General features: G+C 51.1%; 2 protein-coding genes across 7 annotated transcripts in view; one reads left to right on the top strand and one right to left on the bottom strand.

The window, feature by feature from the left end:
• FAM131C (family with sequence similarity 131 member C) overlaps positions 1-23,587 on the top strand; it is a 31,609-nt gene extending 8,022 nt beyond the window's left edge. The window contains exons 6-7 of one of the 3 annotated variants that reach the window (XR_014010307.1): positions 33-611; positions 23,381-23,587. Coding sequence is in view for 1 of the 3 variants with exons in the window: in XM_081203238.1 (XP_081059364.1) it covers positions 33-316 (284 nt within the window). In the remaining 2 variants the exon portion in view is untranslated. Of the gene's footprint in view, positions 1-32; positions 1,302-2,915; positions 3,903-23,380 lie in introns of those variants that run through there. The other 2 variants (XR_014010308.1, XM_081203238.1) reach the window with 2 other exon arrangements.
• The window catches only part of LOC308591904 (chloride channel protein ClC-Kb-like), a 33,960-nt gene continuing 8,940 nt past the window's right edge, over positions 2,091-27,110 (bottom strand). For all 4 annotated transcript variants that reach the window (XM_081203038.1, XM_081203040.1, XM_081203039.1 and 1 more), the window contains 18 exons: positions 25,362-25,490; positions 23,920-24,048; positions 21,307-21,446; positions 19,976-20,053; positions 18,292-18,370; positions 15,577-15,702; positions 14,051-14,135; positions 12,398-12,499; positions 11,113-11,197; positions 10,678-10,851; positions 10,406-10,475; positions 9,975-10,085; positions 7,742-7,955; positions 5,294-5,427; positions 4,180-4,280; positions 3,928-4,011; positions 2,754-2,840; positions 2,091-2,368 (listed from right to left, as the gene is read on the bottom strand). In XM_081203038.1, the coding sequence (XP_081059164.1) occupies positions 2,321-2,368; positions 2,754-2,840; positions 3,928-4,011; positions 4,180-4,280; positions 5,294-5,427; positions 7,742-7,955; positions 9,975-10,085; positions 10,406-10,475; positions 10,678-10,851; positions 11,113-11,197; positions 12,398-12,499; positions 14,051-14,135; positions 15,577-15,702; positions 18,292-18,370; positions 19,976-20,053; positions 21,307-21,446; positions 23,920-24,048; positions 25,362-25,490 (1,976 nt within the window). In that variant the 3' untranslated portion in view covers positions 2,091-2,320. The remainder of the gene's footprint in view (positions 2,369-2,753; positions 2,841-3,927; positions 4,012-4,179; positions 4,281-5,293; positions 5,428-7,741; positions 7,956-9,974; positions 10,086-10,405; positions 10,476-10,677; positions 10,852-11,112; positions 11,198-12,397; positions 12,500-14,050; positions 14,136-15,576; positions 15,703-18,291; positions 18,371-19,975; positions 20,054-21,306; positions 21,447-23,919; positions 24,049-25,361; positions 25,491-27,110) is intronic.

The following is a 27,110-nucleotide window of genomic DNA, read 5'->3' as shown; positions in this document are numbered from 1 at the left end:
TAATTAATAATAATAATTTCTCCTCCTTCCAGACCTGAGAGGCCTCTATCTGCCGCCAGGGACCTTTCTCCTCACCCCGCAGGGCACAGGGAGCCGCTCCAACTTGGACAGTAGCCTCCCAGCCTTCTCCCTCTCCAGCTGCAAGTCCCCCCTCCCCACCGGCTGGAGCACCCCGATGGACAGCCTGGCGAAGGGCTTGCCCCAGGAAGCGGGGCAGGAGAGCCCTGTGGGGTCATTGTGGCTCCAGCGCAGTAGCACCTCCCTCCGATACGTTGACAGCAGCTCCCTCTCGGAGGACGAGGTGTTCTATAACTAGAGGACTCTGGAGGGAGGGCAGAGGCTGGGCTGGGGGCTTGTGTCAAGGGTTCCACCGTCGCATCCGGCGGGTGTTCCTGAGCGTTCAAGGAGGTTCTTCAAATTGTGGCACCCTTGGGTGACATCTGCTTGCTCGAGCAATCCGTGGAGGAGGTCACGACAGTTGAATCACTTCAATCATACGTTCCTCCTATGGGTGCACCCCCCAACACCTCCCCCCCCCAAAGCAGTTGTTGCTTTTTTGGTGGGTATAATCTCACTGCTAGGTAAAAGGTAAAGGGACCCCTGACCATTAGGTTGAGTCGTGACCGACTCTGGGGTTGTGGCGCTCATCTCGCTTTATTGGCCGAGGGAGCTGGCATACAGCTTCCGGGTCATGTGGCCAGCATGACTAAGCCGCTTCTGGCGAACCAGAGCAGCGCCCGGAAACGCCGTTTACCCTCCCGCCGGAGCGGTACCTATTTATCTACTTGCACTTTGACGTGCTTTCCAACTGCTAGGTTGGCAGGAGCAGGGACTGAGCAACGGGAGCTCACCCCGTCACGGGGATTTGATCTGCCGACTTTCTGATTAGCAAGTCCTAGGCTCTGTGGTTTAACCCACAGCGCCACCTGCGTCCCAATCTCACTGCTACAGCCCTTTTATTTAAACTGAACTTCCAGGGCCGCTCTGTTTACTAGCCCCAGGGTGCCTGGGTTTGGTAGGGGCAGCCAAGGAGGCCTCTGAAGATGGCGGCACGTAGGCCGAGTGCCCCACTCCCATCTTCCCATGTCTGCGAGAGCCGCCAAATGGCCACCTTCCGTCTGCTTGCTTGGTTTGCAGAACGAGTTTGGGGCAAACCCCTCGCTCTTTCCTCCAGGGGAGTCTGCTTGGCCGGCTGGGGGGAGATACCTGCTTTGAGAGATGTCGTTGCTCCTCCACCCTGCCCCACACACCCCAGCTCAGTGTGTATATTTGTAAATAATAAAAGAGATATTGCACAGAAATTGCCTCCATGTAGCCAGAGTGTACTAACTGCTGGAAAGAAGCTTAGAGCCCTGTTGCAACAAGGGACAAGCTGGAACATGGGCAGAGGAAGGGGACCGAGATGACAAAGGGCAAGCCGTATGAGGAACAGTTGAAGGAGCTGGCTACGCTTGGCCTGGAAAAGAGGAGACTGAAAGGAGATACGAGAGCCATCTTCAAATATCTGAAGGGCTGTCCCATGAAAGATGGAACAAGCTTGTCTTCAATGTCTTCAAAAAAGGAGATTCCGACGAAACACCAAGAAGAATTTTCTGATGGACAGTTTGGACAGTGGAATAGGCTCCCTTGGGAGGTTATAGACTCTCCTTCCTTGGAGGTTTTTAAGCAGAGGTTGGATGGCCATCTGTCGTGGATGCTTTAGCCGAGATTTCTGCATCATTGGGGGGTTGGGCTAGATGACCCTCAGGGGTCCCTTCCAAATCTCAATTCTATGAAGGAAGCAGGGACCAATTTATATGTGATTCTTTTGCACTTTAAGCTGTTCTTGCAGGAAATCGGCTCTGGACAGGCTTTGATTGCAAAGGAAATGTCACCATACAGCTCTCTCTTTCCCTTGCCCAGTGGTGGCGCTCCTAGGAGCAGGAGGTGGGGTTTTTAAAGACACCCCCCCCCCCAAAAAAAAAATTCACATTATTCTGTACCACCCTGAAAACCACTGAAACACCCCACACACACCCCAGAAATTCAGGTGGTGAATTTGGGGGTCCCTTTCAACTCAGCCCAAATATTAGTACAAGCCTTCCTTCATATTGTAAAAAATAATAATAGGGTTTTATATTTTTCAGTTGTTTAAAGGTTTCAGTTGTTAAAGGTTTCAAGACGTGCCAAGAGCTTATGCTTCCATCCTGGACCTCCCCGTCCATCCCCATTTGCCACCAAAGGTGTGAAAATACATCTTTAATTTGCTCTTGACACCAGGTAACATTCAATCTCCTTCCATCGCGGTTTCGAATCCCGTCTGGTCCTCTGTGGTCTCTTCTCATTTTGCTGCTTTGGGATTTGCCAGGTCTTCGATGGCTTTCCTCACCTGAAGGAAAAAGAAGGAAGGAAGCTGAGAGCTGGATGGGAAGTGGGGTGGATGTTTTCACACTGCAAGCAGCTTGGAAGGGGTTTAACTGCCCTAGTTTCCTGCAACCCCTGATGAGGAACTGGGAACTCCTTCTTTAAGAAACACTTATTCCTCCTGCCTTTCTCAGAAGCGCTCTGAGTGTGCTGTAAGCTGTTCTCCCACCAACAACCCTGTGAGGTAGTTCAGGCTGAGAGCACGACTGGCCCAGAGTCACCCGGTGTGTTTTGCGGCTGAGGGCAGGAGGGGATTCAAATGCAGTTCTCCCCGTTCTGCAGCTCTCTGAGTTCAGGATCCAGCCCCATCCTCTCCCAATCTGCCCCGCTTTAGAGCGCCAGCCAGCTACCTCGTTCCTGGAGACAACGCCAACCACCTTCCCCAGTTGCGTGACAAAGGCTCTCTGAAGGTTCAGAAGCTCAAAAAGGTTGTGCACCTGTGGGGAGAAAAATGGGGAGGAGAGAGATGGGAAGGTCAGGGTGGCGATGTGGGGTAAAGGTAAAGAGGAAAGGGACCCCTGACCATTAGGTCCAGTCGTGGCCGACTCTAGGGTTGCGGCGCTCATCTTGCCCTATTGGCCAAGGGAGCCGGCGTACAGCTTCCAGGTCATGTGGCCAGCATGACTAAGCCGCTTCTGGCGAACCAGAGCAGCGCATGGAAACGCCGTTTACCTTCCCGCCGGAGCGGTACCTATTTATCTATTTGCACTTTGACGTGCTTTCAAAATGCTAGGTTGGCAGGAGCAGGGACCGAGCAACGGGAGCTCACCCCATTGCGGGGATTCGAACCGCCGACTTTCTGATCGGCAAGCCCGAGAGGCTCAGTGGTTTAACCCGCAGCGCCACCCGCGTCCCAGGATGTGGGGTAGCCCCTGCCTATAGCTCCTTTAACGAGGCTCATTGCATCTCGAAAAGCCAACCCATTTCCCTGGTGACAGCAGCATCTTGTGAGAAGCGCATGCACCACACACAGAGAATGCCCCCTTTCCTTCATTTTCACAGAACAGGGTGTGTGCACAGAGGTGTACACCTCTGTTCCACCCTCTCAGGAACCCTGTGAGGTAGGCTGGAGGAAGGGCCCAACAGCCAAGAATACACAGCTGTGTGTTTTTTCCTTTTACAAGAAGCAGCCCCACAAAGGCTGTGGCAGGAAAACTAGCGTTGGGAGGTAGGCAGAAAATGCTTCGCCTTTCCCATCCCCAAAGGATCTTTCTCTCTGTAATAAAAATTAAAAATCCCCTACTTCCACACATACACCCTCTGCCCTGGCCTCCCCCCAAAGACCTAGGCAGGCCTTTCGCCCTGTTTCCCAGGGTGGGAAATGTGCCCCCGTGGTGCAGAACGCGGAGGCAGCAACAACAGCCCTCCCTGCCATTATTCTCCAGCAGGTGACATTTAGAGGTAGACTCCTCCTGGGCATGGAGGCTCCATTTCGCTGTAAACAAATAAAGGGGCGTGCCAGAGCCAAGAGCACTTCCTGCCACGCTTCACCTGATAACCCTCGCCTGTCTGCCGGCCATTTACCTGGTGTAGGGACATCCATGGGGAAAGCTGCAGGGTCACAGGGCTGATGGCGCAGGATCCTTCCAAGGTCTGGGCAGATGGAGGCTGCAGGAGAGATTGGGGAGGAATAAAATCTTGCAGGGTGTGGCAATTGGGCGGTGTGGGGCACATGCAGCTCTGGCTAAGCTGCATTGCAGAGGGGGTGCTGCTCCCCTCCCTCCACACACAGCAGAAGGCAGCTCCCATCTCAGCCTCTGGGGGCTTGTGACCCACCTCTTCCCCCTGTGCCTTGTGGGGCAAGCTGGCATCATCCTGGGTCTGGAGGAACTTGATCAGCTCAGATCTCTGGATCATCCCCAGCAACATGGCTGTCTCTGCGGGCGAGAGGTGGTGGAAAGAAAAGACCTTAAAGGGACTCGGCTGCAGGATCAGGCCAACGAGGGTCTTGTTGAGCCCAGCACCCTGGGAAGAACATGAGATGGGCTGGATAAGGCCTGCCTTAGTCTAGCTTTCTTCCCATCAACAGTGGTCACCCAGCTGTGCCTGATTGGAGGCCCACCCGCAGGACCGCCCTAGGGATGCCCACTGGTCCTCCAGCAGCATCCTGCCTCCAATAGTGGCATCCTAGAACTGTAGGAATGTAAGGGTCCCCCCAAGGGTCATCTAGTCCAACCCCCTTGCAACACAAGAGGTAGAAGAGAACTAGGTCCCCTCCATTGATGCCTATGCTGAAACAAGGGGGCAGCTCCTGCTCTAGACCTCTTTGTGGACTGTGGCGGAGGTGTCTGGGTACGTACCCTGGCGCCTCCTGAGCATGGGCGAAGAGCAAGTCCCAGCTGCTTCTCAATTCCTGCTGTTTCTCCCCTTCTGTCTTGTTTCCCTGCTATGGTTTCCCCCCAAAAGAGTGAGCGAGAGTGACGCTGGCCGGATGGGCAGAGCCTCAGGTGGGCCGCCTTGGCCTGACAGGGGCCTCAACACCCCCACAAAGCGGGAAGTGAAATAAAGCCCCAGGCCTGATGCCACAGGGAAGGCCACAGGGGTTTGGGAAATAGCGGGAGAGGAGAACCAGGAACCCAGCATTGCAGGGCTTCCTTCCCCCTCAGAAAACCCATTAAGTCCCAGTACAGTGGGACCTCTGGTTGCGAACGGGATCTGTTCCAGAGGCCCACTCGCAACATGAAAAGAGTGCAACCCACAGTGGTGCGTCTGCGCATGTGCGGGTTGTGGTTCGCCACTTCTGCACAAGCGCGTGACGTCATTTTGCGCATCTACGCATGTGCAAGCGGCGAAACCCGGAAGTAACCCTTTCCGGTACTTCCGGGTCGCCGCGGGACGTATCCTGAAAGAACGTAACATGAAGTGGACGTAACATGAGGTTTGACTGTACCAGCATTGTCCACCACCGGGTACTCGGAGTCGTCTGTCGAGGTGACCGTGCTGAGGATTTCCTGGAAAGTGGCATCCCTGGGCAGGTAGACGAATTTGGTGTTCATGAACTCCTCTGTGGTGACCTTGTAGGAGCTGCAGGCGGGAGAAAGTGGCGTCAGAATGACCCCAGCAAGAGCCCAGTAATGGCAGAGGAAAGATTCCCAGAGGGTCTGCGGGCTGCTAAAAGGCCTGTGAATTGACAGCATGCACACAGCCCACGAGTGAATGTGTGCCCTGCCCTGGAATATAGGGACCTAGGAAGCTGCCTTCTACGGAGTCAGCCCATCTAGCTTTGTAGTGTCCACACTGGTCGGCAGCAATGGCTCTGCAGGGTTTCAGGCAGATTCTAACCCTACCTGTATTTATCAGTGGTCTTGCTAATAAATACATTTTCAAAGTCAGAGATTCTACCGTTATCACTTCATGCCCCCTGAAGATCCACAGCAATCAAACTGTAAGGAGTTTGTCAGAATAAGGACTGCTCCCCCCACAAAAAGTTCTTTATCAAGCAAGCTACAAGGTCTCTGCTGCTCCCTTCCTCCCTTAAACAGGGCTTGTAGCTGTGCTGATTCTCAAAAGAAAAGTAGATTATGCCATTTATTTCTCATGAAGTCCAGTTCTGCTCAGTGGAGGCCAATCCTTGCAATCATTTCTTGTTTTCTGGAGTAGACATGGACGGAACGACCATCTACTCCTAAGAGCAGGGCTTTGTTATATTTTTATGGTAAGAGGTTTGGACTGTACATAATTTCATCTACTTTTTATAATATAAAAAGATACGAAGAGAGAAGAAGGCACACTAGTAGAGTATTTTAGTTGGGCTTCTATGGGGATGAAGAGGGAGCTCAACTTTCTCTTTGTGACTGAAGCAGTTGTTTCCTGTCTAGCTTTTCTATTCCGCTTTCAAATGGTGCTCAAGTGAGAATCTGGTACAGGCGTCCTCCTCCTCCCAGACCTTTGGGCAGGGGAGGGTCCCAGGAATTGCCTGGCTGAATCCTATAAATTCGAACTATTGCCTTCTTTTAAAAAGCTGCGCTTATTATTTTGAGAGGATCAGGGAGTTTGCCCCTGGAAATAAAAGTACATGTTGATGGAAAACATTTTTATGCTTTTTAACCTTGTGAAATCCCTCCCTGCATTTGAAATTGAACTGTATAATAAACCCTACCTGGCGATACCAGCAGGGATTGAACCCGTGTCATGGACTGGTTGGTGCAGAAGAACAGTGGAAGGAACCAGCTGAGGAACTCCAAGGGTCAAAGGCTCAGAGCCTGGAGATTGGTGGTGGGGCAATGATGAGTGGTCACAGGGAAAAGACAGGGAGAAGGAGGTGTCGGAAGCTAAGGAGGTAACGGGGCTTAGTGAGCTGGGAGAGTCTGTGGCAGAGAGAAGTCCAGAATCAGAGGCAGAAACTGAAGCAGAAGCGTGGGACGAGGGAGGCCAAGAGGCAGAGATGAGTTGGGCTGGTGAAGAGTCACCGGTGTCTCCCTTGGGCTGTGGCAAGCTCCCAACTCTCCCCTAGTCTCCCAGAACCAGAAGAGACATGAAAAGGGCAGAGGAGATCTTTGTCTCATGCAGGCGTAGTCTCCGATTGCTTGGAAGGAGCCCTGGGAGAGGAGCGGACCTAGATGGTTGAGGAGAGGTGGGGACTTTTAGTCTCGGCAACTGATTTCGTGGAGTGGGCCGGGGCCCAGATCCAGCCCAATTGCCTTCTAAATCCAGGCCATGGACAGTCTGGGAATCAGCCTGTTTTTACATGAGTAGAATGTGTCCTTTTATTTAAAATGGGTTTGGGTTATTTGTGGGGCCTGCCTGCTGTTTTCACATGAGTAGAATGTGTGCTTTTATTTAAAATGCATCTCTGGGTTATTTGTGGGGCCTGCCTGGTGTTTTTACATGAGTAGAATGTGTGCTTTTATTTAAAATGCATCTCTGGGTTATTTGTAGGACATAGGAATTGGTTCATTTTTTCCCTTCAAAATATACTCCACCCCCCACCACAAGGTCTGAAGGACAGTAGACTGGCCCCCTACTGAAAAAGTTCGCTGACCTACAGGGAATGAGCTGTTGTGCGCATCAGGCCTGACCCTCAGCCAAGACCATGAAGAGTTCACTCCCAACTATTGAACTTTGTGATTTACCGGCCAACTCGCTCTGCAACAACCTGGCATTTTCCGCTCGCAAAGCGGACTCTTTGCCCCTGAGCTACGGCCCTTCCCGATATGCAAAGTGACATAAGGCAAGAGAGACTCTGAGCATGGGCAGAGTGCCCTTTCCCTGATCAGCAAGCAGCATGTCTGAGAAGGCTCTCAGGATGCCCCTCAATGTCCCGGGAGTGGGAGGGCGCGAAGCTGTGTCCCCACCTGCTCCCCCGCACCCTGCGACGTGGGAGGGGGTTTCACCTCACCCAATGTGCCTGCTCCTGATACGCGGCAAGTAGGGCAGCTTCTTGACGATGATGGTGCCGTCGTAGAAGGAGGGCTGGAACTTCTGGGCGATGGCGTTGGCGATGAGCACGGCGAGGATGACGGGCAGGATGTGGGCGATCTGCCCCGTCATCTCGAAGGCCAGCAGGGCCGTGGAGAGGGTGTGGGTGACCGAGCCAGAGAAGGCTGCTGCTCCTGGAGGGAGGAAAACAGAATCTAGAGCAAGGGTTGTCCCTGGAGGGGGGGTCCTGAGCATAGCTGTCAACTTACAGATTTGAAAATAAGGGACCAGCAGCCTCAAAAATAAGGGGCCAGCAGCCAAAACAAGGGATTTTAGTTAACCACCTGAAATACGAAGTTAAAAGGGACCAGATAATTTTGGAGAGCAGTGCTGGTTTTTAGCCCTTCGTTTCCAGAGGTTGTTGCTCAAGCTGATGAAACACTGCAATTAAATAACTACAAGCAGCAACCACTTTTCGCGCAAAACAAAGTCCAAGCTAAGAAGATGCTACCCCAGGCAAAGACGCTCAGTCCGGCGGCCGCGAGGGGGCCGACGCTGGTGAGAGGAGGCCAGAGGGGGGCGGGCCGGGCAGCCAAGCAACACAGTTGGAGCCTCCCTCCTCCCTGGCCGGCAGGGAGGGAGGGAGAGGAGCTGCTTCCTTTGAAACCCAGGAAATTTAAGGGACATCATCAATAAGGGACAGCAGCGGGACACGGCGCTGGGATAAGGGACTTTCCCACCAAATAAGGGACGGTTGACAGCTATGGTCCTGAGACAGGCCGGCAACTCACCCTGGGCGTGGATCCCTTCTTAGCCCCCCCCCCAATTCCTATTCCAAGTCCCAGAGCTGAGCTGGCTGGGGTCTGCATCTTGCTTGAAGAGGATAGCGTTCTGCACCAGAGCAGAGGAGCTCAGCGGTGGGGAGGACAAGTCATGAATCGAACACAGCTCTGTCCTCCAGCCCCGCCTAATGACAGAGCTGGCCCTCCTCTGTGCTGGTGTCGCACCAGGATTAACGGCTGTGGCCTCCCCCTGCAACACGCCCCCCCCCAGTGTGTCTGAGCTGCAAGGGACTCCAGGGATTCCAGCTTCGGTTTCCTCCGAATAAAGGTCAGCCGAGGCTGTGGCGTCTTCAAGATACAGTCATACCTCGGGTTGAAGTTGCTTCAGGTTGAGCGCTTTCAGGTTGCGCTCTGTGGTGACCCGGAAGTAACGGAACGCATTACTTCCAGGTTTCGCCGCTCGCGCATGCGCAGACGGTCAAAATGACATCACGCGCATGCGCGGAAGTGGTGAATCACAACCCGCAGAAGCACAGCCGTGGGTTGTGTTCGCTTCGGGATGCGAACAGGGATCCCATTCGCATCCTGAGGTACTACTTTATACGGTTCTATTCACATACATGTACGACCTATGGAGGGGGGGTCACGGCATCAGCACCCCAAGAAATCTTGCTTCTCCATTCGTTGCCATTTTTGATCCAGCACGGAGCAAGCAAGTCCCTCAGTCTCCGGCTTCCAGCCCAGCTCTCTCACACCTCTCTGGCTCTTGTTCTCCTACCTAGCAGCAAGGTGGGGGGGGGCGGCAGAGGAAAGGCCCACCTTGGAGCCCAGAGGGCCCCACCCCTCTTGCAACCTGGCCTGTTTTTGCAGGATGCTGATGAGGACATTTCAGTGGCCAGCCAGCTCCTCTAACCCTCACTGGGTACAGGACCCCAAGAATTGGGAGAGGAATCTAGGGCATCCTCCAGACAGACGCCCCCTGCAGAATTGTAGTGAACAGAGGCGCTCACTGTCATCGCAACCGTGAGTCCCTGGGGTGGAGCGGAAGGGGCCGTGTGGCAAAGTTGACAAGTGTCTGCCAGGCCGTAGTTGCCTAGACCAGTGTTTTTCAACCACTGTTCCGCGGCACACTAGTGTGCCGCGAGATGTTGCCTGGTGTGCCGCGAGATGTTGCCTGGAGGGAGGCGGGCGAGTCGGGCGGCGAGAGGCGGGGCGGCGGCGGCGAGCGTCCCTCCCGGCGTGACGCTGCGCGCTGACGTCACGGGGCTGTAATGGTGGTGTGCCTCAAGATTTTTTTCATCAAACAAGTGTGCCTTTGCCCAAAAAAGGTTGGGAAACACTGGCCTAGACCTTTGGCTGCCCTGGCTTATTGGCTTGCCCGGTAGCAAGTGCCCACCCCACCCGCCACCTTGAGCCATGTTGCAGACTCACCTGCCAGTGCGTAGCTTCCAGGAGTGATGAGGCTGGAGCCCCCCTCCGATGAAACGCCCTGGGGGAAGAGGAAGGCGGTGGTTTCCCCCACCAGGCGCCCGAGCGCAGCTCCTGCGGTGGGGAGTGGGGAAGGAGGAGGAGAAAGAGGTAGAAAGAAACAGGTTGCATCTCCGCGGCAATCCTTTCCAGACCACGTCTACACTGCACGCTCAAACTGGTTTTGAACTGGATTAACTGTCATGGAGATCCCCTTCTCTGTTTGGTGCTTGACAGCTGAGACCAGTGGAACTGATCCTGCGTTTACCTGTGGTTCCTGAATTGCAGGGAGCTGGACAAGGTCACCTTTCCAACTCTCCAGTTCTTTGATTCTGTGACCCAGTCTGGGGTCGGGTCAACTGATGCAGGGAGAGGGGAGATGGGGGGGCACTTACCATAAACAAAGACGGGCATGAAGTACCCAGCGGGCATCGGCATGGTGGTGGCCAGGATCAGCATCCAGAACTGTGAAAAGAGCGAGGAAAAGTGAGGCCGAGGGTAATGGCCGCTTGCTTTCAGACAGCCTGTGATGCCACGGCATGCCTGAGAACACTCCAACTCCTGAGGGTGAAAGCACCGTAACAGAAGTGGGTGGGGAGTCGCCTGAACCCTCCGTCCCTCATCAGAGGGCCCCCCCCTCCGTGTGCTTCAGAAGCGGGCCAGGTACCTTCATGAACAGGAAGACGGCCAGCGTGCCAAAGATGGTGATGTTGGGGTCCCACCACTCGAGCCACAGGTTGTGGGTGTCGACTTGAAGGGGCCTGGCCAGCGATGCGTTTTGGGAAAGGGCGCTCCAGGTGTGGTTGTCAAGGAGGGAGGTGAGGAGTTCCTTCATGCTCAGCTACAGGGGAGGAAAGATGGGGGTCTGGAAGGGCTGGCGCAAACAGGAGCGCAAACACCCACCTGCCCTCCCCCTTCTTGTCTGTGAGGGGCCAGGGGGTTCCTCTTTCTGTGCCACCAGACAGGTTGGCCTTTGGCCCGTTCACTGGCTGCTGTCAGGCCTGTGGGTGGCACCTGTGGTTATTCAGCAGGGAGAGGGTGGCACTCTGCATATGCTCCAGTGTGCTCTGTGCTGGGAAGGAGAGCGATACCCAGTATTTACCCTGGAGGCCATGAACTGCCCCAGGCCCGATGGGAAGGTGATGGAGGAGAGCAGGAGGGCAACCAGAACCGAGTAAAGAGGTTTCCTGGAAAAAGGTACCAGAAACAAACAAACAAACAAACAAACAAACAAACAAACAAACAACTAGGGTTATTTTTCAGGATTGAAAACCAAAGGCAGGGCTTCCCTGCACAAAGCTAACTCTGATGGCAGACCAGCAAGTCACACACAGCTCAAAGCAAAAATAGAAAAGCTCATTTGGTGGAGGAATCTGTACATTTTCCAGGTATCACAAAGCTCTTCCACCAGGCAGAAGGTGCTGAGGATTTCTGTGCTGCTTGAAAGCTTGCATACAAGGGAGACTATTTTTTACTCAGGGTGATGGAGGAAGTAATAATAAAATGTTGGTCCATCTCTACCATGGGTAGGCAAACTAAGGCCTGGGGGCCAGATCCGATCCAATCGCCTTCTAAATCCAGCCTGCGGATGGTCCGGGAATCAACGTGTTTTTACACGAGTAGAATGTGTGCTTTTATTTAAAATGCACCTCTGGGTTATTTGTGGGGCATAGGAATTCATTCATATTCCCCCCCCCAAAAAAAATAAATAGTCCGGCCCCCCACAAGGTCTGAGGGACAGTGGACCAGTCCCCTGCTGAAAAAGTTTGCTGACCCCTCTACTGTCACTCACTTTTAAATACCTTGCGCACAATATGCTTTTTTCTATACCCTACTCATTCTGTTCCCAAAGCCAGAATTTTTTTTGTAATCCCTATGTCATGGAAAACCCAAGAGGACCCCAAATATGTGAAAGGAGAATGGCAGCTGCTACAATTCATTTGTGCTTTCATGGAACATTTATCGCCCATGCAACAACCGGGCGAGGCAAACTTCTGTTGTTCCCGTTTTGCAGAGTGGGAAACTGAGGCTGAGAGGCAGCAGTGTGTTCGAGGCCAGTCACTCGGTCCTTGCAGGAGCCCCACATGCCTCCAGCGCATGCCCCCCAAGTTGTGAGTGAACATATCAGACAACACAGTGATTCTTCAAACAGCTCTTGTTTATTCACAGGCCAGAACTGAACTGAAGGGTTCAGCCAACCTGCTTATATAGAGTTCAACTACAAAGCAACAGTAACCACTTTCTGTAACTATCCAATCACTGAACATCACTTTCAATTCCTTATTTGCATATGTGGACCTGAGTGAAAACTATCTACAGTATCCCCCTGCTGGCCCAGGGTGAGAACTTCAGTACATAAGACCCCCCACTCCCAAGGTATGACTTACTCCTCTGCAAGCAGCTTGGCCGTGAAGCAGTTCCTCCGGACGTAGCCCAGGAACCAGCGCTGGCAGAAGAGGTAAGCGCAGCTCACCACCCCACAGACTGCGCTGGAAAGAAACAGGGGAGAGAGGGAGGGAGGTTAGGGTCATTTTGGCTGCTGGGCACACAATACCCCTTCGGTGTCACCCCCCACCTCACCCTGAGGCTGCATTGCAAGGAAGGAGATGGGTCACATCCGCCCCCATACATTCAGAGCACATTTCAAGCACATGGTGACCCCATGAAGGACCCTGGAAACCGTAGTTTCCCCCCAGAAACCTTGACACTGTTATAAGAGTTCTAAGGTCTCAAATATACGTAGAATGAATGTTCATAAATGTACAAGGCAAACACATGCACAAGTATATAAACCACATGTCTGAAATAGTACAGGAGAGCAATCCTGAAGTCATTTTGACTCTCTCAAATTGACCTCATATAGGGGGAAGGAAATGGGGAAAGCTTTCCAATTGTCTTTGGACTGTAGGGCCTTACACCTCCCTTTTCAAACACAGTCTGGCAAGTATCTGTTAAGCTGAGCAAACTATCAATATGTGCAAGAGATTCAGGAACTAAAGTATTTACCATCTCAAAGGAATGGCCAGGCTACCCAGAAAATGCAATCAAGTAAGGCATTTATCAGGATGCAGGTGGCACTGTGGGTTAACCCACAGAGCCTAGGACTTGCTGATCAGAAGGTCGGCAGTTCGAATCCCCGCGACGGGGTGAGCTCCTGTTGCTCGGTCCCTGCTCCTGCCAACCTAGCAGTTCGAAAGCATGTCAAAGTGCAAGTAGATAAATAGGTACCGCTCCAGCGGGATGGTAAATGGCGTTTCCGTGCACTGCTCTGGTTCGCCAGAAGCAGCTTAGTCATGCTGGCCACATGACACAGAAGCTGAAAGTGAGATGAGTGCCGCAACCCCAGAGTCGGTCATGACTGGACCTAATGGTCAGGGGTCCCTTTGCCTTTAAGGCATTTATCAGGTATCCTGGCAGACACTCTCAAATATATGCTGGAGACCACTTCTGTGATATATGTATGATTTTGGGGGGGGGGTGTTTTGGGGTACAGGGTGGGCAATTTCAAAAGTCTTTATAGGGGCTTGCGCGCCATTATTCTGGGTCTCTCCTACCTCCTTGCTTGCAAGGAGGGAGGGAACTCTGTTGCAACAAAAAATAAAGATCCCCCTTGCTTTCTATGGATCTTGCCTCCATCCATTCATCTCTGACTGACCATTGAGTTAGGGGACTCAGTCCCTTCAGGAGTTGGGCAGCAAAAGCCAAACCCCCTAGTTTTCCCTATAACAGCACACTCCACTTCCCAGAATTATTGAGGGGATGCTTTAAATACAGTGGTACCTCAGGTTAAGTACTTAATTCGTTCCGGAGGTCCGTTCTTAACTTGAAACTGTTCTTAACCTGAAGCACCACTTTAGCTAATGGGGCCTCCTGCTGCCGCCGCGCCGCCGGAGCACGATTTCGGTTCTCATCCTGAAGCAAAGTTCTTAACCCGAGGTACTATTTCTGGGTTAGCGGAGTGTGTAACCTGAAGCGTATGTAACCCGAGGTACCACTGTATATGGGGTGGACGTGACCCCAAAATCCCTCACCCTGCTCACCCGAGGAACATGAAGAAGAATGTCTCTGGCAGGTCAAAGGGGAAGTCAATCTTAAAGCTGGTTTTGAAAAGAGCCATGATGGTCTCTGGGGAGGGAGAAAAAGCAGTGTGTTTTAAACACAAAACAGGGGTGCCCACAAAAATAGAAGCCCCCTTCCTCATCTACCTGCGTCCCCCCCACTTTCCTTCCACCCAAGACCCCCTTCCCCAATTTCTCACTTTCCCCTCTTCTCTCCCCCGTCCGTCTCACTTAAGCCCCCCCACCCCACTGAAGGCCAACATTTGCAGAAGGCCATTTGCTTGGGGCCAAACCCCACTTTGCTCTTGCGCAGCCAGTCAGGGGAACCAGCAAGCCACGTTGTTTAGCGCCCGTCACCTGCTCACCGTGGCTGCTGAGGTTTGTCCCCAGAGAGCCTTCCTCCATCACCAACATCCAGGTCCAGGGTTTTCCAAACTTGGGTCTCCAGTTGTTTTTGGACTACCATTCCTATCATCCCTGACCACTGGTCCTGCTAGCTAGGGAGGCTGGGAGTTGTAGTCCAAAATCAGCCGGAGAGACAAGTTTGGGAAACCTACAAACATCTTTACGCAGCATTGGTGGTGGCTGGTAGGGCGGGAGGCAGGGAGCCCAACAGTAGGTGGCGCCAGAGCCAACGACAGGGAAACTGCTCCTAGCCTTGCACCTTCCATCCTTCTTTTTCGCCTCCCTGCTAGTTCTTCTTTAAGGGCAACACTGAGCCTAAGGAGGACTAGCTGTTAAAATCTGCCCAGAAGCCATTTTCAAGCGTATGGCAGCCCTAGTTTCCCTTCCCTAACACAAAACATCCATTTTGCAGCAAACCTGAGGGTTCGGCACTTCCAACAAGGTCGCCACAATTGCTCAGTCATCTCTTTCCAGGGCAGTTGCAGTCAGTTTAGAATATTAGTATACCTGAAGGAGCGTCTCCACCCCCATCGTTCTGCCCGGACGCTGAGGTCCGGTGCCGAGGGCCTTCTGGCGGTTCCCTCATTGCAAGAAGCAAAGCTACAAGGAACCAGGCACAGGGCCTTCTCGGTAGTGGCACCCGCCCTGTGGAACGCCCTCCCTTCAGATGTCAAAGAGATAAACAACTACCTGACATTTAGAAGACATCTGAAGGCAGCCCTGTTCAGGGAAGATTTTAATGTGTGACATTTTAATATATTTTTAATCTTTGTTGGAAGCCACCCAGAGTGGCTGGGGAAACCCAGCCAGATGGGCGAGGTATAAATAATAAATTATTATTATTATTTCCACATGTGAGGCTTAAACTGCTGTCTCCCAGCAACCCCCCCTCCCCATCAAATCTATTTCCAACCCGTGCAAGGTAAGCCTCTAAGATTGTGCTTAGCTTGCCAGAAAAAGCAGCGAGTGGGGAGAGGTGTTTGCTATGAGGATGAGCACGCTGGCCAGGGGGATGCCCAACACTGCAGAGCAAACTGGAAGCAAGAGTTTCTCTCCTCCCACCCGCTTTGCACTTCGTCAGCAACTCTGCTCAACTTCCTCACCTTGTTCGCTGTTGAAGACGGCCAGGAGGCGAAACATGAAGGCCCCGCAGGTGGCCGAGAAGAATCCCCTCCAGTAGTCTCGGACGGCGAAATGGGAGGACACAACCTCGATGCTGAAGAGGACCCCTGAGTGGGACCAGGTGAGGAAGAGAATGGGCAGGTGAAGAAAACAGGTAAGGCAGAGGTCGGCAACCGGCAGCCAATATGCCCCGACCAGAGGCACACCTAGGCTCCCTTCTGCCTTGGCAAGGAGATGCATGTACACCTTCAAAATTGGGAGAAACCATGGGCAAGAAACTCATAAAGTTTTGAAATAAAATTTTTTAGGTCTTGTTCTAGTAACAAGAAGCCGAAAGCACCAGCCTGAAGATGACGAGTGAGACCTCGTCGAAACGTCGCCTAGACACCCCAACTCTTACACGGGAAGACACCCGAAGACACCAAAACCTGCATTCCTGTACCCGTGAAAATCTACGAAAGCATATATATATATATATATATATATATATATATATATATATATATGGGATGCGGGTGGCGCTGTGGGTTAAACCACAGAGCCTAGGACTTGCTGATCAGAAGGTCGGTGGTTCGAATCCCCGCGACAGGGTGAGCTCCTGTTGCTCGGTCCCTGCTCCTGCCAACCTAGCAATTCAAAAGCACCTCAAAGTGCAAGTAGATAAATAGGTACCACTCCAGCGGGAAGGTAAACGGCGTTTCCGTGCGCTGCTCTAGCTTGCCAGAAGTGGCTTAGTCATGCTGGCCACATGACATGACCCGGAAGCTGTACGCCGGGTCCCTCGTCCAATAAAGCAAGATGAGCGCCGCAACCCCAGAGTCGGCCACGACTGGACCTAATGGTCAGGGGTCCCTTTACCATATATATATATATATATATATATATATATATATATATATATAATGTTCATAAATGCACCAATCAAGCATGTACATCGCATGTACATCGATATATAAACCACATGTCTGAAACCCCACAGAAAGTCCTGAAACCATTTTGTCCCTCCCAAATTGACCTCAAACATTTCTCTGCAAGGTCAAAGGAAAATGGAAAAGCCTCCCCATTGTCTCCTCCTTCACAAATCCTGTCCTAAGAGTATGTCTGGGTATGAATAGGGTGAGCCTGTGACCTGGCTCAGGAACGAAGTATTTGTCATTACTGGCCAGGCTCCCCAGGGTATCCAATCAAGTGACCATTAACAGGTCTGCCAGACAGGAGATAAATAATGCACTCAGATTTCTGTTGTAGACCGCCCTTTCTGTGATGTAGGTATGCTGTATCTGGGGAGTGGTCTTGAGCTACACCTCTTCTGTGATGTATGTATGATGTTTCTGGGGGTGGTCTTGGACTCCAGGGCTGGCAGTTTAAAGTGTCTATATAAGGGCGGGCACACCTTTGTTCAGGGTCCTCCTCCTTTCCTGCGTGTGAGGGGAGCCCCCTGTTGCAACAGTTCAATAAAGATCAGGGTTACGAGCTGCTTTGCTTCTCAATATTCTCTGGTTGACCTCTGTTTTTTCCTCCGACCGATGGAGAACATACAAAGGACTCTATGAGGGCTCTTGTGTTCCCCATAAGGGAATAAGGGCAGATTTTTGTTTATTACAGTTTGCTGTTTGTCGCCTCCTGTGCTCTGCCACTGACTTCCTCCGTGGCCGTGACTGGATCCCTCATCTGAGGCACCCAAAGGAGTCTGCACGCCTCGTCTTGCTGCTGTTGTAAACAAAAATTGCCCTTTTCCCTTATGGGGTATCCAAGAGCCCATATAGAGTCCTTACATAGGTTCCATATTGGTAGGAGAGAATAACAGAGGCCAACCAGAGAATATTGAGAAGCAAAGCAGCTAGTAAGCCTGATCTTTATTCAACTGTTGCAACAAGATGCTCCCCTCACCTGCAGGAGAGAGGAGGAACCCAGAAAAATGGCGCGCAAGGCCTTATAAATACTTTTGAAATTGCCACCCTGTAGATCAAGACCACCCCCAGAAACATCATACATACATCACAGAAGGGGTGTAACCTAAGACCACCCCTCAGATACATCATAACTACATCACAGAAAAGGCGGTCTAAAACAGAAATTTTAATGTTGTTTTTCTCCTGTAGTCGTTTATCTCCTGTCTGGCAGGTTACTTGATTGGATTGCCTGGGGAGCCTGGCCAGTCTTTTGTAATGATAAGTACTTAGTTCCTGGGCCAGGTCACAGGCTCACACCCCATTCATATCTTAAATGTGCACTTAAGACAGGGTTTGTGAGGAAAGAGACAATGGGGAGGTTTCCCACTTTGACCTTGCAGAGAAAACATTGGCTCAGTTTAGGAATCAAAATGGTTCCAGGTCGGTCTTCCTGTGCTGATCTACGTACGTGCTTGGTTGGTACAATTATGAACTTTACCATATATCTAAGACCTCAAAATTCCTATCACACTGCCCACAGCTGTGGGGGGCTCTTACCCACTGCAAACCAGAGTGGAGAGGTGTGGTTTTTGCAGGCCCCTGGCCAACACAGCCCCCTTCCCCCAATGACCACCGGTTTGCCGCTTTAGATATGAGCTGCTTGACAGAGCGACGCAAAGCGTTTTCACCACCCACAAACTCCAAGCCCTGTAAACTTTGCAAGTCACTTGCCAGCGAGTTTTACTGAATCTGACCCATGGGGTAGGGCAGTGCTTTGCTGGTCTGTGTGCTTGTTTCTCTTACCGCTGATGGGAGCCCCGAAGACAGTGGCCACTCCAACAGCCGCTCCGGCCACCAGCATCTCGTTCTGTTTGCTCTTATTCTAGGAGGAAGAGAGAGCCGTTTGCTAAGTGCCTCTTGCATCTGCCTGAGCATGAATTCCCCCAGGGCTCCAGAATGGGTGCTGAGTGCTGCATTTGCCTTCCAAGCCAGCAGGAGCCACTCCAGTTTGACCCCTTTCCAGCTCTGTGCCCAGATTATTAAACTGAGGAAAGATTGGGGGAGACAATCCGTTCCTTCCGGTTCCTCTCCGTTTCTCATTTCCCAACCTCTTAAATCCAGTTCTCATTTTGACATTAGTGATTTTTGAAAAATAAAATGAATGAGGTCTGCAACATTCTAGTGCGAAATGTTCCTGATAGGCACATCTTTGTGTGTGTGTGTGATTTTGCCTAATGTACACATTTTTTTTGCAAAGCCATTTCTCTTAATACAGTGGTGCCCCGCAAGACGAATGCCTCGCAAGACGAAAAACCCGCTAGACGAAAGGGTTTTCCGTTTTTCAATGCGCTTCGCAAGACGAATTTCCCTATGGGCTTGCTTCGCAAGACGAAAACGCCTTGCGAGTCTTGCGATTTTTTTTGCTTTCCCCCCGCTTTTTCTAAGCCGCTAAGCCGCTAATAGCCTTTTAGCCGCTAAGCCGCTAAGCCTTTAATAGCCGCTAAACCGCTAAACCGCTAATAGCGCTAATCCGCTAATAGGGTTGCTTGCTTCGCAAGACGAAAAAACCGCTAGACGAAGAGACTGGCGGAACGGATTATTTTCGTCTTGCGAGGCACCACTGTATAACAGATTTGTGTATGTTGCTTTTCCCTAATGCATGCTCTTTATGTACACTTTGCCCTCGTTCTATGCATTTCTGTACGCCTGACTCTGCCTTGCAAAATTTGGAAAGGTTCAAATTTCAGAGGATGGCTGCAATTTAGGTTTGTGTTGTTAGAATTCCTACTCCATGATTGCAGTCATGGGATTGTTGTCTATCACATGACGGTATATGTTTTGACTCCAGAGAGTGGGAAGTGACAGGATGTTTGTGTTACTGTGTTCCGTGAAGTGGGGCTATTGCCCTTTGTTCTTTTTCTCTTTGCTGTATAATGCTAGAGAGAGAGGGAGCCATGTTGCAGTGCTCCGTGTGTGTTTATATGTAAATAAAGTCGATTAGCCAAAATGCTGAGTTGCTGAAGTCTGATACGCAAACTGCGAAGACTCTGCGGATCCCTAAGTGTGCCGGTGTCAGTTGGCATTGGTCGCTGTGATGTTCGGGCTGAAGAAAACTCTTGAAGCTCCCGAACGAAATATCAGGAGGGAGAGAACATGCCAGTCGGGCATGTGTCTCTACCAGGGTCCTACTCGAGTGTAGGACGAGCTCCTAACGTGCGTATTGTTCTGGACTCACCTTTAACGCAAATGGAATCGAATTTCTCCCCTGTCTCCCCTGCCTCAAAAGCACCCAATGGAAATGCAGTGGGGTGGTTATTTTGTGGGGGCAGAAATCACCTCTTCAGCCACCCTGGTTGTGAATGTAGGAAGGCGTCAAGAGGGACAATGAATCTACATTTGGCAATCTAGTGAAGGAATGCTTGGGCAGGCCCACTCCACCCCTTAGCCTCGGTGGGGGGTGCGGTGTTGCTGTCCCCTTGCTCCTTACCTCATATTCCCCAGAGACACTGGTCCGAATCTTCCCTAAGTAGGCAGCGATCATGCTGGAAAGGTGAACGAAAGGCCCCTGGGGGAAGACAAGCGGAGGGCAGATTAGTAGAGGAAGGGATTCTACAATTATATGGGGATGATTGGGCTGTGATTCCTACATTGCAGGGGATTGGTAAACCACCATCTGGTACGCAGGCTGAGACCCTACCTGCCCGCAGACTGTCTTGCCAGAGTGGTGCATGCTCTGGTTATCTCCCACTTGGACTACTGCAATGTGCTGTACATGGGGCTACCTTTGAGAGGGACCCGAAAACTACAACTAATCCAGAATGCAGCAGCTAGACTGGTGACTGGGAGTGGCCGCCGAGACCATATAACCCCGGTCTTTAAAGACCTACATTGGCTCCCAGTACATTTCCAAGCACAATTCAAAGTGTTGGTGCTGACCTTTAAAGTCCAAAATGGCCTTGGCCCAGTATACCTGAAGGAGCGTCTCCACCCACATCGTTCTGCCGGGACGCTGAGGTCCAGTTCTGAGGGCCTTCTGGCAGTTCCCTTACTGCGAGAAGTGAAGCTACAGGGAACCAGGCAGAGGGCCTTCTCGGTAGTGGCACCCGCCATGTGGAACACCCTCCCATCAGACGACAAGGAAATAAACAACTAGCTGATTTTTAGAAGACATCTGAAGGAAGCCCTGTTTAGGAAAATTTTTAATGTTATTATTTTTAATAATAATGTGTTGTTGTTGTTGTTGTTGTTGTTGTTGTTGTTGTTGTTGTTGTTATTTTGGAAGCCACCCAGAGTGGCTAGGGAAACCCAACCAGATGGGTGGGATATAAATAAATTATTATTATTATTATTATTATTATTATTATTATTATTATTATTATTATTATTATTATTACAGTCCCTTCCTACTTTACAATTCTATGATTCTGTAGGAATCTGATGGATCTCCTGCAGAGGGTGGCATGATCCACTGACCCAAGTTTCTTGAGTGGACCTGGAGGCAGAAGTTGCAGGCCTCCAACTCGCCTCCTCTCCTAGACCCAAGCTACCTTGCTCTAAAGCTGCTGGGGGTGTGAGCCTGTTTGCAAACAGCCACAGGGTGTAAACCAGGCATCTCCAGTCTTTGGCCTTCCAGACGTTTTGGACTACAATTCCCATCATCCCTGACCACTGGTCCTGTTAGCTAGGGATCATGGGAGTTGTAGGCCAAAACACCTGGAGGGTCACAGGTTGGGGATGTCTGGTGTAAACGGAGAAGAAAAGCTCTGCAGCCTAGAGGCCATGGGCTGCTTCCCTTTGACCGACCAACGGGTCACTTACGACTTTCCCAAGGAAGATGGTGCTCCCGCATGCCAGGGTGCAGGTCAGGCCCACGACTTTGGCGCTAAAGTTCTCGATGGCCAGGTATTCTTCCAGGATGACCCCCGTCAGGATGATCTTGAGCTCAGGAATGCCGGAACCTGGAAGGAGCACACAAGGAGGAGGTTCCAGGTTGTTTGGGGGACCTCCAGCCAGGCTAGGAAGATGTTCCTGGTGGCCTCCTGAGGAAGATCTACCTCTCTGCATTGGCCCTACCCAACAGCTTTCTCCCTGGCCCACCTCATAGGAGGCCTGTTAGGTATTCAGTGGCCTGTGTTTGCCCGAGCTTGAGTCTGGACTAAGGATTCTGAGCTCCTGTCTTCTGATTCGATACACACTCTCCAATCACAGAACATTTCAGGATTTGGGCCTCTGCCATTGGTCCTTGAACCCTGAGTCATGATTTGCAGTTTGGAAGTTTAGACAGCCAATCATGTTGGGAGTGGGAGTGGCCCAGGCTTTCAGGAATGTATATAAGCAGTTGTTTTGCCTCTGTTTCCCAGTTATGTACAGTCATACCTCGGGTTAAATATGCTTCGGGATGAATATTTTCGGGTTGCGCTCCGCAGCGACCCAGAAGTAACGGAGCATGTTACTTCTGGCTTTCGCCGCTCACACATGCGCAGACGCTCAAAATGACGTCACGCGTATGCGCGGAAGCAGCGAATCGCGACCTGCGCACATCACAGATGCACGGATGCAGGTTGTGTTCGCTTCAGGATGCGAACGGGGCTCCGGAACGGATCCCATTCACATCCAGAGGTACCACTGTAGTTCAATAAAGGTCCTTGCTGTTATCACTGTGTCTTGCCTCGTCGGAACCCACCTACACTTCAAGGCCTTTGCTGAGTTGGCCAATTAGTCCCTCCAGCTCAGTTCTGCCTACACTGACTGGCAGCAGCTCTCCTTAGAGTTGCTGGGCATTGAACCCAGGGACCTTTGGCATGCAAAGCAGAATGTTGTTCTTACAAGCGGCATTGCTTGCAAGCTGAGTGAAGACCATTCCCTTAAGAGGCAGGAACTGAGTAAGCCACTTTATAGCAGATCAGACTCTTGGCCTATGGAGCTCAGCCTTGTCTACACTGACTGGCAGAAGCTCTCTGGGCTTTCAAGCAGGGAGCCTTTCCCAGCCCTACCCGACAATGTTGCCAGGGCAGGGCTGGATTAACCATTAAGCGAAACAAGCACATGCTTCAGGCATCGAGGGAAACGGGGCACCGCAGGAAATTTTCCACTGCCGGATTTTTAACATTAATGGCCACAAATTGCTCAGCTGAGCGTTCATTTTCTCAGCTGAAGTATATTACAAATCCCAACAGAACAACTATACAAACAAGGCATTCTGGATGCCTACTAAGTATAGTAGCAAATGTATTACGTAAGATGTTTTGAGAATCTGACCAAAGATTTTGCAATTAGAAAAAGCAGGAGAAATTTTTTCAAATACAAATAAAGTGGAAGTATACAAAAACAAGCATGATTTTCCATCTTACTGTAGGTTTTGTTTCATTTCGGAAAATGGAATTTTATTTTACTGTTTATTATTTATATTTTGAATTAGATATATGCAGGGGCAGTGCTTTTTTTCTAAAAAAATAATAATTTAAGGGTACTCTCATTTTGACTCAAGAAAACCACCATTTTATAGGCCACCATCAGGGGTAACAATGGAACTGGCAATTCACCACGTTAGAGAAGAAACTAAATTTTTTAACATTTTTAGTTTCTTCTCCTGTTAGATTCAGAAAATGTTTAGGGGTATGCTAACCCTGTGTCCCCCCAGGGACATCAAAATCAATTAAGTGCTTAGGGCCTCTAAAGCTCTTAACCTGGCCCTGTTCCAGGGGTTGAATCTGGGGGCTTCTGCATGCAAGGCTCTACCACTTGAGCTCTGACCTTTCCTCAGAGTACAAACTAGTAAGTGGCTTCCTGCACTCCAGTCTTCTACAAATGAATTGGGTTTACACTCTTTCCTAGCTGCATCAGGCTTCCTTTTGGAAGGAAGGTAAAGGGTAAAGGGACCCCTGACCATTAGGTCCAGTCGTGGCCGACTCTGGGGTTGCGGCACTCATCTCGCTTTATTGGCCGAGGGAGCCGGCGTACAGCTTCCGGGTCATGTGCCAGCATGACTAAGCCGCTTCTGGCGAACCAGAGCAGCGCACGGAAACAGCGTTTACCTTCCCGCTGGAGTGGTACCTATTTATCTACTTGCACTTTGACGTGCTTTCGAACCGCTAGGTTGGCAGGAGCTGGGACCAGGCAACAGGAGCTCACCCCATGGCGGGGATTCAAACCTTCTGATCGGCAAGTCTTAGGCTCTGTGGTTTAACCCACAGCGCCACCCGTGTCCCTTTTCGGAAGGAAAAGGAGGTGCAAATATGACAGTTAAGACAGAAGTGGTGAGCAGGAGTACCTAATGTTCCTTCTCCTTCTCTTCCCTCTGCTGTTAAGTTGCCAGGGAATCAGGCAGGCAGGCAGGCTGTTGAGCTGCTGGCGGTTTGGGGCTGGGGCAGGCTTCGCACCTTGGCCGCCAGTGGCCGACCCCTGCTCCCACTCGCCCACCCAAGGGCTCACCTGCAGAGTGTGGCGTGATGCTCTGCGCGAAGCCAGTCGAGAAAGCGGACAGCGCAACGGGGTACATGGTCCAGGAGAGGTACTTCAGCACTGGGTAGTCCCCAATCTCTTGGTAAAGCCACATGTGAGCTAAAGAAACAGAAAGGAAAATCGACATGTCCTTCTGGACGCATCGCCTAGCAGCTGGTTCAAACTGAGCAGCTTAGCACAAGGATGGAGGAACCCAAGGCCCCCCAAACGTGGTTGGATTCCAACTCCCCTCATCGCTAGTCACTGGCTGGGCTGCCTCAGCAATGGCTGGAGGACCACACAGGCCATTTACTGCCCCTGGCTACCCCCATCACTACTCTGCCTTCTTTGGGGTTTTTTTGGACTACAGTTCCCATCATCCCTGACCACTGGTCTTGCTATCTGGGGAAGATGGGAGTTGTAGTCCAAAAAACAAACAAACCACAACCCAGCTAGAGACCCAAAATTGGGAAACACTTGTCTAAATGATCCTCAGGCTCCCTTCCAGTTCTGTGATTCTATGAATGGACAGATGGAAATCATATGTGGCACTCTGGATGTTGCTGGACTCCAGCTCCCATCATTCCTCTGACCATTGGTCATCCGGGCTGCTGAGGCTTCTGGGAGTTGGAGTTCAGCAGTGACACTGTCTTCCTCTGTCTTCACATTTCGCCCAGTCCTTTTAAAAGCTGTGCAAGAAAGTTGGTTTTTCTGGATGGCTTCTGAAGGCGGCTTTGTTCTAAGGGCTTCAACGTCCCACAGTGTCGTTCTTATAAATGGCATTGCAAGTCAATAATTGCTGCTAATTGGGCCCAAAGGCAGGATAGGAGCCTTTTAAATGAATGAACCCATTAAAGGGGATGAATGTGAGGAGGCTATGATCCTTCCTGTAGGGGATCTGATGGGAGAATATTCAACTAAGTACCCAACTAAGTTGGGGATTCTTTAGCATTGTGGTGGGCGGGCTAGACTAGATGACTCCCGGGTCCCTTCCATCTCTGCAATTCTGTGGTTTTACTAAGGTTTACACTCACAATGAACCCAGTGAAAACAATGGACCAACGTTGGCAAAGTCTATTAATTTAAAAGGGGCAACCCAGCCAGATGGTATGAATAATAAAATCATCATCAACAACATCATTTAGCCCAGTGTTTCCCAAATTTGGGTCTCCAGCTGTTTTTCGGACTACAATTCCTATCATCCCTGGCCACTGGCCTTGCTAGCTAGGGATGATGGGAGTTGTAGTCCAAAAACAGCTGGAGACCCAAATTTGGGAAACACTGATCTAGAGCAAGCTGCTGCAATGCAAGAATCCAATTAAATAAATCCCATGAATAATAATTTAGCTCTCCGGTTCTCCTGGTTCCCCCTGCTCCCTTTTAGAGATTAGGAGCCTAAGGCTGACAGAGAGCAGTCTGGGGGTGTCTGTTACCGTTGGCCATCCTGGAGACGGTGAAGTCCATGGCGAAGCTGACCAGGGCCATGATGACCCCCAGGGCGAAGAGGAAGTACCAGTCGTCCCCCACGCGGAAAAGTTGCCGCTTGACGAACTCCAGGCAGCCTGCAGGGGGCAGCAGAGGACCAGGGTGAGTCAGGTACGTTGGCACCCATAAGAAGAGACGCCCAGCGGGGATTGGGGGGGGGCATCTACAGACCTTTCATTTGGCACACATTGGAATCCACCGCCCCCACCCCCAAAATGCTGACATTTCAGTTTTGAAATTTGATGAAAACAACTCGCTGAGAAATTTTAAGGTCACACGGTTCCCTCCCCCTCTTTCTTTTTTCCTCCTGTGATGAGGCTGCATTTTAATGTTTGAATGTTGTATTTTAATCTTGTTTTTAAGTTGTATTCATTCAGCTTGTTTTTATTATTGGTTGTTAGGCGCCCCCTTGGCTGGGGAGGGCCGGGTATAAATAAAAGTATTATTATTATTATTATTATTATTATTATTATTATTATTATTATTATAAATTAAAATTGCTGCAGGAGTTTATCTATAGATTTAAGGGCACAGCATATGAACGTCAGGAGCGTCCCTGCAGAATCAGATGCCTCTGGGAAGCCTGCAAGCAGGGCGTGAGGGTAAAAGCCTTCTCCTGTTTTTCATTTAACAATACAGTACTCCAAGGTTGACTGACTCTGCACATGGAGGTTCCCTTTCCCCCCATTGCGTCATATTCACCCTAGTGATGGGGAGCCTGCTGGCTTCACATCATCTCTGACTGAGAATCATGGAATTGTAAGGCTGGAAGGGTCCCCAAAGGGTCATCTAGTCCAGCCCCCTGCATTGCAGGACCTTTTGGTCTTGCTAACTGGGGCTGATGGGCATTGAAGTCCAATGGCACCTGAGAAGTCCCCCACCCCTGTAACAAACTCGTCTCCCTCCGTGGGTGGTTGTCAGCTTCTCCCTATTTAAGCCAATTCGAATCAGAACCTTGTGGCAGGGAGTTCCGTCAGTTACATTTCACAACAGTGCAGACAAGTCCTTTTGATTTGCCTCTGAATCGGGTGACCCTGAATTTTAGTCGTATGACGGCAGGAGGGGAAAATGCACTTTCTCCTCTTCCTTGGAGGTTTATAAGCAGAGGCTGGATGGCCATCTGTCATGGATGCTTTAGCTGAGATTCCGGCATCGCAGGGGGTTGGACTAGATGACCCTGGGATCCCTTCCAATGCTACAATTCTATGACTCCTCACTAGCATGGGCATTGTTGTTGTTGTTTAGTCATTTAGTCGTGTCCGACTCTTCGTGACCCCCTGGCCCAGAGCACGCCAGGTACTCCTGTCTTCCACTGCCTCCCGCAGTTTGGTCAAACTCATGCTGGTAGCTTTGAGAACACTGTCCAGCCATCTCGTCCTCTGTCATCCCCTCCTCCTTGTGCCCTCCATCTTTCCCAACATCAGGGTCTTTTCCAGGGAGTCTTCTCTTCTCATGAGGTGGCCAAAGTACTGGAGCCTCAGCTTCAGGATCTGTCCTTCCAGGGAGCACTCCAGTGGCGTAGCGTGGGTTGTCAGCACCCGGGGCAAGGCAAGTAATTTGCGCCCCCTAACCCGTGGATTTGCGCCCCCTAACCCTAACCCCCAGATGTTGCGCCCGGTGCGGCCGGGCCCCCCCTGCACCCCCCACGCTACGCCACTGGAGCACTCAGGGCTGATTTGCTGCAGAATGGATCGGTT

This window comes from Podarcis bocagei (genome assembly GCF_964188305.1).
Source record: "Podarcis bocagei genome assembly, chromosome: 7".
Lineage (NCBI taxonomy): Eukaryota > Metazoa > Chordata > Lepidosauria > Squamata > Lacertidae > Podarcis > Podarcis bocagei.
Note: the sequence above shows the minus strand (reverse complement) of the source record. Positions and strands in the feature narration are given on the sequence as shown.